Raw genomic sequence first — 16,235 nt, 5'->3', positions numbered from 1 at the left:
TATCTATCTATCTATCTATCTATCTATCTATCTATCTATCTATCTATCTATCTATCTATCTATCTATCTATCTATCTATCTATCTATCTATCTATCTATCTATCTATCTATCTATCTATCTATCAATCTATCTATCTATCTATCTATCTATCTATCTATCTATCGAACGATAATATATAAGTGAATGCTATATAAGGTTTTTTGTCTTAACCAATAAACATTTTCAATGAAAGAATACCTGATCGTGGCTAAGGTATATTTCGGATTTAATGTGGTATACATTCACCTATCAACTAACCTAATTTTGAACGTGGCGTATCTCATATGAAGTAAATCTGGAAAAGTATTAAAACTATTTGAGAAAATTAGTTTTTTATCAATAAATTGCTTTAATATAGAGAACATTTAAGAAAAGTAAATCATATTTAATAATTATAATAGATGTAGGGTATCATATGGCCGTACAACACCTCCCCCCCAAATATAGCTGTGTTAAATGTTCTTTGTATTAAGTACAAAAACATTCAGACATTCTCTAAATTTTTTATATATCATATTTTTCAGAATTAATGCAGGGATGAAAACCTTTCATTAAGCTCGTAATTACTTTTCATGCCTTGTGCAATTTGTTTTATACCAACAACTGAATTATGTGTGTATGTGTGTCGCAAACTGGCGAATAAATCTGTGACCGAATCTCATTCACGTTGCTAACGGATATTGATAAAACACACTGACAGAAACTGTGTACGCCTTTACAAACACACACATACGGTCACAACGATACGACGTCAATCAGTTTCACATAACAGGAAGAAAGCCAAACAAAGTTAACAAACGCATCGATGCCAATGATAGTAAATATAATGAGCATGCATGAAAAGGATTTTATTGTCATTATTACACTGTTGATTTTAATGATGATGCATCAACGTGATATCAGATGTGAGGCAAGCTTGCAGATACAGCATCAATCGACAACTCAAAATGATTATCTCATCAATGAAATGCCGCAGGAGAGAATGGATCAACTTAAAATACCAAAGGACCAAACACTAGTAGTACGACTACCATCTAACACTCTTCTCAAATATAATTCGTACAAAGATGTATCAATACTACATTTTCGTATGCCTCCCGACACACGACGAGCCATGTTTACATTTAAAGCTATTGAAGAATCCAAAAGTGCCTTTCGTAAGTAATTTACCTTTTTTCCCTTTTACAATTTGTATTAAGAATAAATTTTAACATTTGTGTGTGTGTCTTTCAGAACGCAAATGCAGGCCTCGAGATGTAACATTGCACCTAAAGGCCAGTAGTTACCCTGTGATAAGTCCCGAAAATATAACATTTCCTAGAAATTTTCTTAGTGCCGATGAAAGGTAAGCTTTTTTATACATACTTAAGTTAACAATTTTTGTGTTTTAATTTTAAAACAAAAAAAATGTAAAGATAGAAAAAGCGGTAAATACACGGTATTTAATGCTGTCGAAGTATTATCCAATTTAGTTGATAATAAGTGCATGAAGAATCATTTATTTCACAATATATTAAACAAAAATTCATGGATACATAAATATGCTCTTATTCCATTTAAGCAAAATTTCAGTGTCTATTTTTGCAAGTTGCGATTTAAATTTTTACGGAAATTTTTCATGATATCTGAGGATATATTTAAAAAGCTTAACAAAAATAATAATTTCAAAGTTTTATGATGTTTTTATGCTCTCCTGTGTAATTTCCCAAATGGTTCATATGTATATCGAACGTGCGACACTAGCCTAAATTTTTTTTATCACGTCAGAATAGAATATTGTTGTTTTCAGTTTTAATTTCAACAAACAAAAATTTAATGTTTAGAAATAAACAATATTTTTTTGTTTGCAAAAAATATATTATTTTCAGGCTGACTGTTGAGAGTTTTAACGTGAGCACCTGCCGCGTCGGCCTTATCTCACGGTGGTCTTTTTCACCCACAGGGTAGACTTGAGAACGGTCTACCATCGCCCCTTTGTCTTCAATGAAGACTCAGGTGGCAATTTTTGCACATTGGCTATGACCGGTCCATGCGCAAGTACTTTGCTGGAGTACTCGAGCTATCTAATCTCTTGCCAAAGTAGTCACGTTGAAAGACAACCACACTACTATGGCTCTGTTGATTCGGCAACAGCACCTAGAGACGTAACCGGTGCACCGAAGCACGATCCATCAATAAGCCGTAGACATTGTTCTTACTCACAGTGACACGCTGTGGCAAGTCTGATATGAACAGAGTATACTCTGAACATATCTGGACAAGGAAGGAAAATTTCCAATGCTTAGTCCCACAGTCACTCCTCTGTGGGGTATCTGTTGATTTTCGGCAACAGCACCGAACTTATCCCGAAATATTGACTATTATCATGCATCAGTCTTTTAACCGCCAATTACTCTTCCCAACCAACTGACCAGCCAGGACATAGTCCTGCGGGCAACTCGCCACCCGTAGTACCAGATTATGCGGTGCTCTGGTCTGACCTCTGGCAGTCTATGCAAGGACTGTAACCAATTTTTCAGTCCCGGTCAGACCGGAGGTATTGGCCACCTCTATATACCCCGGGATTGCAATATCACCAAGGCGGAGGTCTCGCCAAGTTAACATGCCCCCGGGGGGAAATTATTTTCAGGCTATCAAATGCATTTAAAGCGCTAAAGAAATTATAAAATATAATAAGTGGAGTCCAACCGAACTCAAAATTTCGTTCGGTACCGAACGCCGAACCAGAACTTTGTTCGGTTATCAAAGTTCGGTGAACACGAACTTTTTTCTTTAATGAAAAACGCATTTATGATTAAAAAGTACTAAATTTATAACATTTAAAACCAAAATATAAACATCTGGAAGATTTTTTGAAAAGGGTCTTTAATTAGCAATTGGGTCAATTATCAATTAATTCCGAATCCCAGAGAGTGATACATTTCTAATAACAAATTTTTGTGAAACGCATATATCTTAATACCTTTATTTTTTGGTTTTTGAACGATTCATTTACAATGATATAATTCTCTGTAAGAGCACGCAGAGAAAAAAACATGGTTATGGTTAAAATTATGATTGTAGTCTAAACATATTATCGTTATTGTAACAATTTTAAAATATCTTATTATGATTAAATACTGTCATATATTTCATCATGATATTTTTTTATCCAAGGTGATCAAAATTTGTTTTTTAATATGTATCGACATCATGAATTTTATCGAATCAGTAAAATTTCAGTTTCTAAAAAAAATATATATAATATAACTTACAATTAGCAAATTTCAATTTGCCGATTTATATGAAATATAAAATGAATTTTGGTTCATAAAAAAATTTAAGTATAATTTCATAAAAATACTTATATGGAGGCCATGTCCAAATGTAAACTGTTTTTGTCCATTTTGAATACAAATCAAACTACAACAATAGTTTAGGTCCTATTGTTCGTTTAAGAGACTGACAGTCTGACTGAGAAAATTTTAATGTTACAAATGGGACCAAAGATTTATAGTCGAAACTAGATAATTCAAATTAAATGTTTCACTTTCCTTAGCTTTTTACCATTATGGAATCTTAAAGAAAATTGTATAAGCTTTATCGGCCACTCTTGACCGATATAGTTTTTGACCTACTATCCAATAGTACTAACCTTGTTGCAAATTTCATCAAAATAAAAAAACGTCGATTCTAAAAGTTGGGTAACTTGACACAACGTTAGAGTATTCAAAAAACCGGTCTATTCCAAAAACCAATTTTCGAATAATTCGAAAAATTCCAATTTTTAATACGGTTTTGTATAAAAAAAGCCGGTTAACTGGTTTTTCTTTTTTATTTATATATTAACAAGGAATTCAATATTTATAATGCATTTATGTAATGTATATGGTTTTATATTGTAAAGAATAAAATGAAACACATTTCATTTTAAAATCATTTTTATAACATACATATATTTTTAAAATTAATTCTCAAAAATAACAAGTAAGAGTGCTATATTCGGCTGAGCCAAATCTTATATACCCTTCACCATAGTGTATTTTAAACATATTAGTTTTATAAATTTAAAATTTTTCCCATATACATTATTATTACACCAAAAGAAAAACAAAATGAACAACAACTCAATGACGCCAACAGCATATATTATATATACCCTTCTCACGAAGGTGAAGGGTATAAAAAGAGATCGATTTTTTGTTTGTTTTGAATGTTGAAGTTGGATTGTTAAAAGGCAGTTATACGTAAAAGAATTATAGCTTTTCCATTCTTTTGTTATAAAATTATCATATAATGATGAATGCTGTTTTTTGGTCTATCTTGGATTTTGCATACCACTTATTGTGCTGTTTAAATCGGAAATTAGACCTGTATAATTATCAATTTCAAAACATACTTAAATCAACATCAGAATCAACTAATCCTTCATCCAGCTCATTGCGTGGAAATAAACGATTATATAATTCCACAACAAACTCTTTTGATTCTGCTGTGGTGGAGTATTTCAAAATGGTCAATAGTTGGGTTCTTTCTTGAACTTAAGTAAACTATAGGGGTGTTAACTACTTCTAGTGCATATTGTGCTTTAATTTTCCTTAAGTTGTTGAAAAACAATTTAATTTAATTGCTTCGCCCTCTACAAGGATTCAGTAAAATCATTAGATAACTCTTTTAAAGCTATTGTAGATGAAAAGGTATTACACATTTTCATATTCACATGTAATGAATTCTACCTGTGTTTAACATGGGATATTAACTTAAACTCTTTACCGCCTTGGTTTTTAACAAAATATTGGAGCCCTTTTGTTTTTCATTCGATTTATTGAAAATCTTTACATATTTGCGTAATTTTTCCGGCTTTTTATAAACATATATAATATAATTGTACATATGTGTATTATATAAAATAAGGTAATTTGAAAAAACGGTTATTCGATATAAAAAACCGGCTTGTCGAATACTTCGAAAATATGAAATATTCGAAACCGGTCAGTTTTTGAATGTTAAAAACCGGTAAACCGGTAAACTCTATACAATGTCAACTGTATGTATTTACAAGATTTGTTTGAAGTTTTGTCTACTATAATTAACTTAAGTATTTCATTGTTCCTTAATAGCAAGTAGACTGATTATGCTATCTGAAACGGCATTATAATTCGACATTTTCCAAAAACCGGTTTTCGAATAGTTCGAATTCTTGACATTTAAAAAAAAGATTATTATTTTTCAAATTCAGAAAAAATGGTTAACCAGTTTTTATCATAAATAATAAAATCTATTTTATTTTAAAAAATATATGTTTATGTTTAAATTTGATGTCCCGAATTTTTTACAGCGTAAAATATTACAAATTTAGATCGAGTCGTCTGATTTGCATCATTTCTTTAAATATAAGGAACAATGTAATTATAGCTCTTCTAAAATCCCTGTTTAGACAATTTTCATAGGCATTTCTTCTATATTTAATTTAAGTAACCTTTGAATACAAAGCAAATAAAAGTATTTGAAATATCGAGGGACTATATTCAATAGTCTCTATCTAAAATAACACAAGTTTTCAGGAGAGCAAAATAACTGTTTATTTCGCTAGTCCGTAAAGATTTTTGAGTTTTATCTTCTACAATATATTTTTACGACCATATTCGAAATTTTATAAAAAGAATTTAAAATTTTGCATTATTAGCAAAATTATTCACAAAATTTTTATCAGATAGAGCTTTTTTTCTACAAATTTTTTTCAAAGAGAGTTTTTTTATAGAAATATAAATTTTTTTTATTTGATTTATTATCAATAAATAAAAAAAATTATGCAATTTAATGAAGCAATATAAACCAAATTGTTGAAAAAGCAACAGATTATGAGGTTTTGGTCCAAAATCAATGTATCATTCAAATGTATCAATATGGTTAAACACGGCAATAAAATTAAACAAATTTGTATCATAATGAGCAATATCTCGAAAACTATTAAACTGATTTCAAATATTTGTGTTCAGCATGTCCAAATTAGTAAAAATACTTATTTTGCAACAGAAAATTATCCAAAATAATAGAGTTTGAAGCAAAAAAAAATATTTTTTTCTTTTGAAATTTATGTCACTGGTGCGGGATAGTTTACTGGATATTTTGCCATCAAAATCTTATTTTGATGAAAATGACAGATAGAGACTGTTGAATATAGTCCCTCTATATGTTTTTAAAATGTAAAAAATGGGTTATTCGAAAAATCAACATTTAGAAAAAAACAAGTCGACTTCCCTAATATTTTTCAATCAATACATTTTATCTACCTATCAAATTTAAATTGAAAGTAAACTGCAATTGACCAAAAGTACTTATGGAAATACGTACCAAAAGATATAAAAACAAAGGAAAAATTATCCATTCAATAAAATAAAGAAATAAATAAATAAAGAAAAACTTTAAGATTTACTATCTATTACAGAAAAATATTATAACATAGACCAACATAAAAAAACTACTGAACACAAACATAATGTTACACGATTGACTGCAGTTTACAAACTTCCTTAAGACATCCGTTTCCTCTATCAATGATATTTCTTAATTTTTCTTACTCTCTTCTATTCTACGTTCTTGTTTTCTTTTTTGTAATTCACTAACTTCTAAACACAGATATCAATGCGTCTCTATTGCTGGAAATGCCTCCAGCTTATTTTCAAATGCACCAATATGTACTTTACAAACATACATGCATATGTATTAGAGTATTCAATTAATCGGGTTTTGTCTTATTCGGTTTATTCGACAAATAATTATTTAGGGTTTTAAGTTGGCCGGTTAATAATCGGATAATTCAAAATTATTCGGTTAATCGAATAATAGGCAAGTGTGTGTTGTTTTAATAGTTATTTCTTCTCTACAATATTTTTCTTCCAATAACAAACAAACTTTAAATTTAATTCTATTAATTTTTTTTTCTCAAATTTTAGAAATTATTTATTTTGATGTGAAATCCTGTTCTATATATAGAAATTAAGCTTATTAAATTTATGTTTTTAAGATTTATAAACGAGCTCCAAAATTCATACGTTCCAATGAACTAGTGTATAACTATGTATTGCTGAAGAACTTATTAGAAAAGGCGGTATTATTATTTTTAAGATTTCTTCTCAGAAATCTGAAATGATTCTGTGTGAACCCTAAGTTCTAAGAAGTAGATAAATCAGAACAACTTATTACAATGTTTCTGAAGTATTGTTATAAAAATCATCCAATAAATATTGTTTATTTAAGAAAATAATATAGAAAATATATAATAATAAAAAATATTGAATTTTATATAAGATATACATTAATTTTATTGTTTAATAAGAAGTTTTTCTTAATCGGTTAATTGACATAAATTATTCGATTTATTTGTTATTTGAAATTTGGCAATTTTCATATATTCCAGCTATTAATCGTCAAAAATTGATCGATTAACCGATCGACGATTAATCGTTTGAATACTCTAATATGTATACATGTATATACATACATTTATGCATATAAAACATACCCTACAAACATTTGCAAACATCTTTAATACGCCAATATCAGAAAGATGAATTTAGAACTGTAGGTTCAAAAAAAATATGTACTCTTATTAATTGCTCATTTAAAGAGTAGTTACATAGTCCTATGTAATATTTAATGGATTTTCTACAGTAATGGTACCAAAAATTTTAAATCAAAAGTACTGTTCTCTTTGTTTATTACTATGTTAATACCGATCGTTTGCAAAATATTTTTTATCAAAATACTAATTATATGTATAGCCTATTTAAACTATAACTAAATCTAAATCTAGTTTGTGTAACATCAAGAAATATTCATTTGAGACCCAACATAGTATACATATTCTTGTGAAATTCTGAGTCAATATGAGACATGAGATATCTACTTACACGTTAAAAGAAAGAAACAAAACCAAACCCACAAACTCAAAATCGGTGTAAAACGTAAATAGCTATGAACAAAAATGTTTAGACTACCTCTGAAAAAGTAGGTTTTTCCTAATGGTTTCCTCAGTATAGAAGTGATAATTTGATCATTGAAATGTTTCAATGGTTTTTCATTTTAAATACATAGAATTACATGTATGTACATTTGCATTACGAGTGTTTGCAAGGGTGTATGTAAAACATGAATTCTAAAAGAGCAACAGTGAAAAGAAAATAAAACTTCTTCAACTTATTTAAAGAACAATAAAATCTGACAAAATCAATTTCATAAAATATTTGTTGTTTAACACAATGCAATAGATTTTATTTGTTTAAGGAAATATTTATACCCTACACCACTAAAGTGGAGAGGTGGTATACATATCTATTATAGATTTTTAGTATACGGTCGGTATTACAAAACTTTTTATATTCGGGTACTAGCTTATACCCGGTGTGCTTCGCTACCCCTATCGAAATTAAATACATAATCAAAAAAATTATTAAGATAAAAAATGTTTATTATAATTTCTCTTGGTGACAATATATTTCATTTAAATTCTAAAATAATACATTAATGATATCTTTGCTTCTTACTTGCTAAAATTTAATATATACCTCCAGATTAAAGTCCGCCCTTTATCCTCAAAATGTTTAGATAAATATAAATCTAATATATAAGCAAAATTTGATGAATCTAGTTCTATATTTTCCTAGATAAACAATATTTTGTATTTTATTCATAGTCCCCATTCGCTCGTTATACTCTAAATGTTCAGATGAATGTAAAAATTATTCAAGTGAAATTTAATGATTCTATTTCTAACAGTTTCTCAGATATACGAATTTTTCTATTTTATTCATATGGGCGCTGCAAACCCCCTCAGATGAAAGTTTGCTCTGAATATTAAAGTTCTTCGCTAACTGTAAAAGTTTCCAATATAAAGGAATTTTTGTATTTAATTTATATGGAAGGTGCCACGTCCCCTAACGCGAGTCCTCCCACATTATATCCTAAATAATCATATTGACACTAAGGTGGCTCCGAAATTTTAGGACTCTAACTGTTACATTATCTCAAGATTAACGAATTTTTGTATTAAATTAATATGGTAGGTGCCGCTCCCCTCATGGATAGTCCGCCAATTTATTACTTACAATGTTTACATGGATGTTAAAGTTATTCATGCAAAATTTTAAAATTCTAACTGTAATAGTTTCCAACATAAACGACTTGTTATATTTAATTTATACGAGAGGTACCACGCCCCCTAACGCTAGTCCTCCCATATTTTATTTTAAAATAATCATATTGACACTAAAATGGCTCCGACAAAATTTTAGAACTCTAACTGTTACATTATCTCAAGATAAACTAATTTTTGTATTTAATTAAGATGGGAGATGCCGCTCCCCTCATGGGTAGTCCGCCAATTTATTATCCAAAATTTTTACATGGATGTTGAAGTTATTCGTGCAAAAATTTAAGATTCTAACTGTAATAGTTTCCAAGATAAACGAATTTTTGTATTTAATTTATATGGGAGGTGCCGCTCCCCTCATGGGTAGTCCGCCAATTTATTACCCAAAATGTTTACATGGATGTTAAAGTTTTTCGTGCAAAAATTTAAGATTCTAACTGTAATAGTTTCCAAGATAAACGAATTTTTGTATTTAATTTTTATGGGAGGTGCCGCTGCCCTCATGGGTAGTCCGCCAATTTATTACCCAAAATGTTGAAGTTATTTGTGCAAAAATTTAAGATTGTAACTATAATAGTTTCCAACATAAACGAATTTTTGAATTTAATTTATATGGGAGGTGCCACGCCACCTAACGGTAGACCGCCCACTTTTTATCCCATATAATCATATTGACACTAAAGTGGTTCTGACAAAATTTGAGGACTCTAACTGTTATATTATTTCAAATATACGAATTTTATATTTTCTTAATGTGGGCGTGGCTCCTCGCCCACTTGAAAATTTAAAATAAAAAGTAGCCTTTTACCTATACCAGACATACAGAAATACGCTGTGAAAACTTCGGTTTTAAATCCATTTTAATATCTTGATAATTAAGAGAAGAAAATAATAAGTTGGCTGAATGATTAACGGATTTTAAATGAATAAATATATTGGGTATATTTACTAAATTTTTAAGAATATCACGCTAAAAACTATTATAGGCACTCATTTTAATGGCGTGCTATTATTCTCGCCACTGCTCGCCAATGACACGCTAATGTTAAAATCTTCTTTTTTTGCTGGGTATATTTCAAGGAGGCACGATCATATTAAAAATATATTAAACCCGAATATTTAAGATAATATAACAGTTAATGTCCTCAAATTTTGACGGAGCCACTTTAGTGTAAACATGATTATTTAAGACATAAAGTGGCGGACAAGAAGTAGATGTCGTGGCTCCTCCCATATAAATTAATTACAAAAATTCGTTTATATTGGAAACTATTACAGTTAGAATCTTAACATTTTTTATGAATAAGTTTAACATCCGTGTAAACATTTTGATAAATATATTGGCGGACTACCCATGAGGTGAACGGCACCTTCAATATTAATTAAATACAAAAATTTCTGGGAACTAATAGAACTAAATTATTCAAATTTTGAACGAAGAACTTTAATATTCATCTAAACATTTTGAATGAAAAAAAGTAAGAGTGCTATTTTAAACATATTAGTTTTATAAATTATAAATTTTTTCCCGACTACATTATTATTACACCAAAAGCAAAACAAAATGAACAACAACGCTAAACAAAATAGAAAACAAATTACACAAGGCAATTAAACCAACAGACATCTAAACATACATACATAACAAAAAACAAAATAAACAACGCAATAAAACCAACCTACATACATCCAAATATACGAACAAAATTCACAAAAAGAAAACAAAATACACAACTCAATGAAGCCAACAGCTTCCACCATAAAGAAATAAACACAGATGGCGACATGGCTCTCTTAAAAAAGCTCTCTTAAGCTCTATGACGTCATCAGTGACTAGAACTGATTGTATGATATGAAAATTGTATGTGATTTATAATAGAAAAGTAAATAATTATGTTTAAAACTTATTTATGTGTAATAAAATGAAATGTATTTTACGTTTTATGTTATTATGAATATTTTACTTAATTAATTATTATTACATACTCTTATATTTTTGAATTTCAGGTAAAATTTGGGAATTTTTATAACTTTTAACTTTTAACCGCAATAACTTTTGCGGCTAATGCTAAAAATTATTCACGAGAAGATAATTTTACTTTTATGATGTCAGACAATGTTCACACAAAATATCTTTGATGCGCTATTAAAAGTATTTCATCATTTTAGGATTCAAACAAAAACCGAAATTAAAAAGAGAATTTCCCATATATTTTTAAAGACAATATTGGAAAATATCATGATACAACTATAGTTATATTATGGGAAAATATAATAGCGACTAATCTATTTATTACAGAAATCATTTGGGAATTAAGCTTCATACTAACCCATTTCGAATTGTATATTGTTTTCATAGTTTTCTTTTGAAATGCTCCATGCAGATTTTAGACGTTTTAACGTTAATTTTTTTATTGCGGCAACAAAAACTTATCCTAGCTTTTAAAGGCTAGGATCTGAAGGAAAGCTAAAAAACTTATTGCATATGATTTTTTATTATTATTATTATTGCAATTTTTGGCTGAATACCACATTTTAATTTTTAATTTACTTATTTTTATTTTTTCACTATTTGTTTTCAAATTTCATGTAAAATGTAAGTATTTTACATTTAAAACATAGCAAAACACGCATTGTTGACGTCACAAAAGAGTACATTAAAATAACGCAATTGTCGGCGTCGCAATCTTGTTTATTTCATTCATGCACACCCGTGTACATCTTTTTCCAATATAGTGTTGTTATTATTTATTTAACAAAACATGAAAAATATGACATATTTTGATGAAATTTTCAGAGGTTGTCTCGGATTTTTACTCATATCTCCGTTATTTACCGACCGATTTTGCTGATTTAAAGAGCGATCTTCTTGAAAACATGTCAAACTAAATTATTGAAGATTCGGATCACGAAGTTGAAGGGTATAAAAACAGACTTTCAATAGGGGGCTTCGACCATTGATATTAATTAAATACAAAGTTTCCTATATCTTGAAAACTGGTAATTTGCGTGGCATCACTCAAATGTAACATATTGTAAATATGGAGTTAGAATCTTCAAAATCATTTAGTGTGTTTTTTATTGACATTGCTTTCAAGGTAGAAAAGTACTCTGGATATAGCTATTTATTTAAAAATATTCAATTTAGAGCATAGTAGAAAAAATAAAGGTATAACCGTTCTCTTTCCGTAGCCATATTAAACTTCTGACGTTTAAGCGATTTATTATTTTATGTGTTACCGTATTTACTTTATAAATCCGAGTTTTTTATTTACTTTTTTATTTTATTTTATTTTTTCAATTTAAAAATATAAAATGGAAAATATTTTTCAAACTAAATTAAAATATTAATCAACATAAAATTCTAATAGCAAAGAAAATAATAAAGAAGTTAAAAGGTCCTTGCGGACGGACCTCGCTGGTTTCAAATTTGCTTGTAAGTAGTGCGGGCCATTCTCCCTAAAAACATAATTTCATTACTTCATCTCGGATGCACATATCTTGCGCTGTCAAACATGTCCAAGTAAAAAAATTATATGAATCTTCGAACGGCAGTAACGTTCTAAAGAAGATGTCTTTCTCTGTCATTTGTTTGCAAAAATTCAACGTAAATAACTGCAAGAGGTGTTATTTTGGGGTTTAATGCCAATAAATCATGGTATTATGATATTCAACAATTAATTAAACAAGAACTTGTTGGGTTTAATGTGGTCCGTTTATGAGCTAGCGTTTTTATAAAAATATCGTTAGTGCACACAATTTTAAATGAATAATTTAAAAGTTATACACATTTTTTATTTCTAATTTCCTAAATATGATTTCCCATACTACATGTGTGGCAACGTTTTTCTTTAATTGTTTACAAAAAATACATTTCAATAATTCTTATTTACGTCAAAAAACTTTTCATTGAGAGAGAACGGAGTTACCTTGTTTTCTTTATACCATGATTTAGAGGAAAATATATTATAAAAAATTTTAATGAAAATACCCAAAATAAAGTCATTTAATTTTTTTAGTAAATTGTATCCTATAGTATAAATTAAAAAAAATTTCTACCACTTTTTGATTGAAACTAAGTTTTTTTAATTTATTTTAAAAATCTAAAAGCTGTATGTTCAATTTTTAAACAGTTCTTTCAAAATATATTATTAAGTGTCAGCAAATAATTTTTCGGCAATTTGAAATTAATTTAAGACAGTTTTTTAAATTTGTATAACATAACTTACATGTGTAGGTTAACATGCAGTTAAGTGATAAATTTGGTTGTAATAGTATATTTACACAATTCACAATCGATGTTGTAGCGTTGTATGCGTTGTATGTCAGCAGCTGCTACAATAGTCATAACAATGTTGTTGGTATTTTCTATGCAAAAGCTCTATACAACTCATACGACAATTTTTATATGTTTTTTGAATGTTGTAAATTTTAGTTTATTTCAACATATAAACAAAAATTCAAACGATTTTAGCATAAACAAGTAAGAGTGCTATATTCGGCTGTGCCGAATTTTATATACCCTTCACCATAGTGTACTTTAAACATAATTGATCTTACAGTCTAGTTAATAAAAACATTAGAAAAATTTGAGTCGATTTAAGCCGAATGTTTCGGCGGCGGCTCAAGCAACTAAATATAGTTCGGCGGCGGCTAAGCTCCGACTCGTAGCCGGTCGACTTCGACCTCTGATTCATTGCTGGTAAACTTTGACGAGACGTAGATTTTGTTTTTGTTTATCGTAAAAAAAAATGTTTTAAAAAGCACTTGGAAAAAATTTGTGTTAGTTTTAAATTTCAAACTTACATTATTCGCATAAAAATTATTGTACAATAACTCATAATCTACTCTCATATAATTGAAAACGTTTTAAATACTCTTTTCTATTCATTAAAAAATATATTTGCAAAAAATGCAAATCATATTTTTTTGCTGTGTATTTTTGTTTGGAATCCAAACATACAAAAAAATACGCAGCTGAATAAAACCAAATACATCTACATACACACGTGTACATCTTTTTCTATATACAGTGTTGTTGCTTTTATAACAATTTTTTGATGAAATTTTCAGAGGTTGTCTCGGATTTTTGCTCATATCTCCGTTATTTACCGACCGATTTTGCTGATTTTAAATAGCGATCTTCTCGAAAGCATGTCTAATAGAATTATTAAAGATTCGGATCCCGCCGATATCTGGGGTCCTCTAAAAACTGATTTCAACAGACGGACAGACAGACGGACATGGCTTAATCGACTCCGCTATCTATAAGGATCCAGAATATATATACTTTATAGGGTCGGAAAATTATATTATAGAAATTACAAACGGAATGACAAACTTATATATACCCTTCTCACGAAGGTGAAGGGTATAAAAACGATAAAGTGTTAAGACGGAAATCAAAAACAAGCAGCTGTTTACAAAAACAAAAAAAATAAAATTTTAATCAAAACAGTTTATTTATTAGTTTAAAATGTGAAAAAAGAAAATAAAAGAATTGAAAATTCAAAGAAATTAATTTGGTTTATTTTGCATATTTAATTAATTTAATATATTTTTTATTTTTTTTTCTTTTGACATTGTTATGTGTATTTGTTTTGATTGTTTTTTTTTTTTCATTGAGAACATAAACTTATGACATGCTGCAAAGATCTGTTCACAATAGGGATGCCAAACGGGAATTCCCGATTCCCGAAAATCCCGGAATTTTCGGGATTTGAAAGTACCGAAAACCGGGAATTTTAAAAATGAAATCCCGGAGATTTTAAAATCCCGAAGTGTTTTTCCTCTAAATTTATACATTTATACAAAAATAAGCAGGATCATAAAATTTTAAACATTTTGGACTATTTTTAAATCGAATTACATTATTCATTGAGTAATTAACTTAAGATGACTCTACTAACTTACAAGTGAAATATCAAATATAAAAAGGGCAATAAATAGGCATAGACACTATCGGATATCTAAAAATAAAAAGTAAGAAATTATGATTTAGTTTTCATGATAGCGCATTTGACTTGATTTGTACCTCGCCTTCGATATATTTAACCAATTTATTGTTAAAAATTAATTTTCTGAAATGCGCTTTATATAGGGGCTTCCTCCAAAGCCTCCTATTTGAGGCGATCCTCATAAAATAAATAATATTTATAAATTTACGATAAATTTACGGTCACATAAAATGTATTTACGCTGAATTTCACTATGGCACTAGTCATTTTACGCGGATTGTGGATATTAAAGTCATTTTTTGAAGGGGGGATTTATAAGGAGGCTTGGGTCAAAAGAGGCCTGAAATTTAATAGGGTCTTCAAGGCTAGTATAAAACTTAGTTGTGCCAGTTTTTGTCGATATACGAGTATATTAAACATAATTATGAGCTACTCGGGACAAACCCAATATATCCTCCCAATCCCTCTTAAGTGGTGTAGGATATAAAAAGTACAATAAATAGGCATTGATACGAGTATATTAAATATAATTATGAGCTACTCGGGAAAAACCCAATATATCATCCCAATCCCTCTAAAGTGGTGTAGGATATAAAAAGTACAATAAATTGGCATTGATACTATCGGATATGGGTATATCAGAATATACACTGGCAGTCAACCTGTTAATAAGATGGCGAGATGATAATTCTCTTATTTGGGTAAGAGGACACGATATATAACTGGAAATAATATTGCTAATAAGTTGGCAAAAGCTGGAACTACGATGGCTATACTTGATATAGACCAGTTTTGTAGTATTTCCCTTGTGGCCATTAAAAACCATATATCCGATATTCAGCACAAAACGTTTGGTCACATGAGTGGTGTATTTAGAAAGCACTGTATTTAAATAACTATTTTTTATTGTTAGTACTTTGAATTAATTTGTTTTCCAAAAATTTCACAAAATACTTATGGAAAAGCTTTCTGTATTAGTATACGCATACTTAATGTATTTATATTGTAATATAAAATAGAAAATGTTATTTTAGTCAGTAAATTATCAAGATTTGTTGAAAATTTATTTATATTTTTCGGGATTTATAAATCCCGAAAATTCCGGGAT

General features: G+C 28.9%; 1 protein-coding gene across 9 annotated transcripts in view; it reads left to right on the top strand.

Annotated features, from left to right (window-relative positions):
• Window positions 1–16,235, top strand: part of LOC111681379 — a 297,068-nt gene that overhangs the window by 265,537 nt on the left and 15,296 nt on the right. For all 9 annotated transcript variants that reach the window (XM_046950221.1, XM_046950219.1, XM_046950217.1 and 6 more), the window contains 2 exons: window positions 565–1,197; window positions 1,274–1,385. In XM_046950221.1, coding sequence (XP_046806177.1) covers window positions 846–1,197; window positions 1,274–1,385 — 464 coding nt within the window. In that variant the 5' untranslated portion in view covers window positions 565–845. The remainder of the gene's footprint in view (window positions 1–564; window positions 1,198–1,273; window positions 1,386–16,235) is intronic.

Source organism: Lucilia cuprina, chromosome 4 (genome assembly GCF_022045245.1).
Source record: "Lucilia cuprina isolate Lc7/37 chromosome 4, ASM2204524v1, whole genome shotgun sequence".
Lineage (NCBI taxonomy): Eukaryota > Metazoa > Arthropoda > Insecta > Diptera > Calliphoridae > Lucilia > Lucilia cuprina.
The sequence above is the reverse complement of the archived record's forward strand: the minus strand, read 5'-3'. Positions and strand labels throughout refer to the sequence as shown.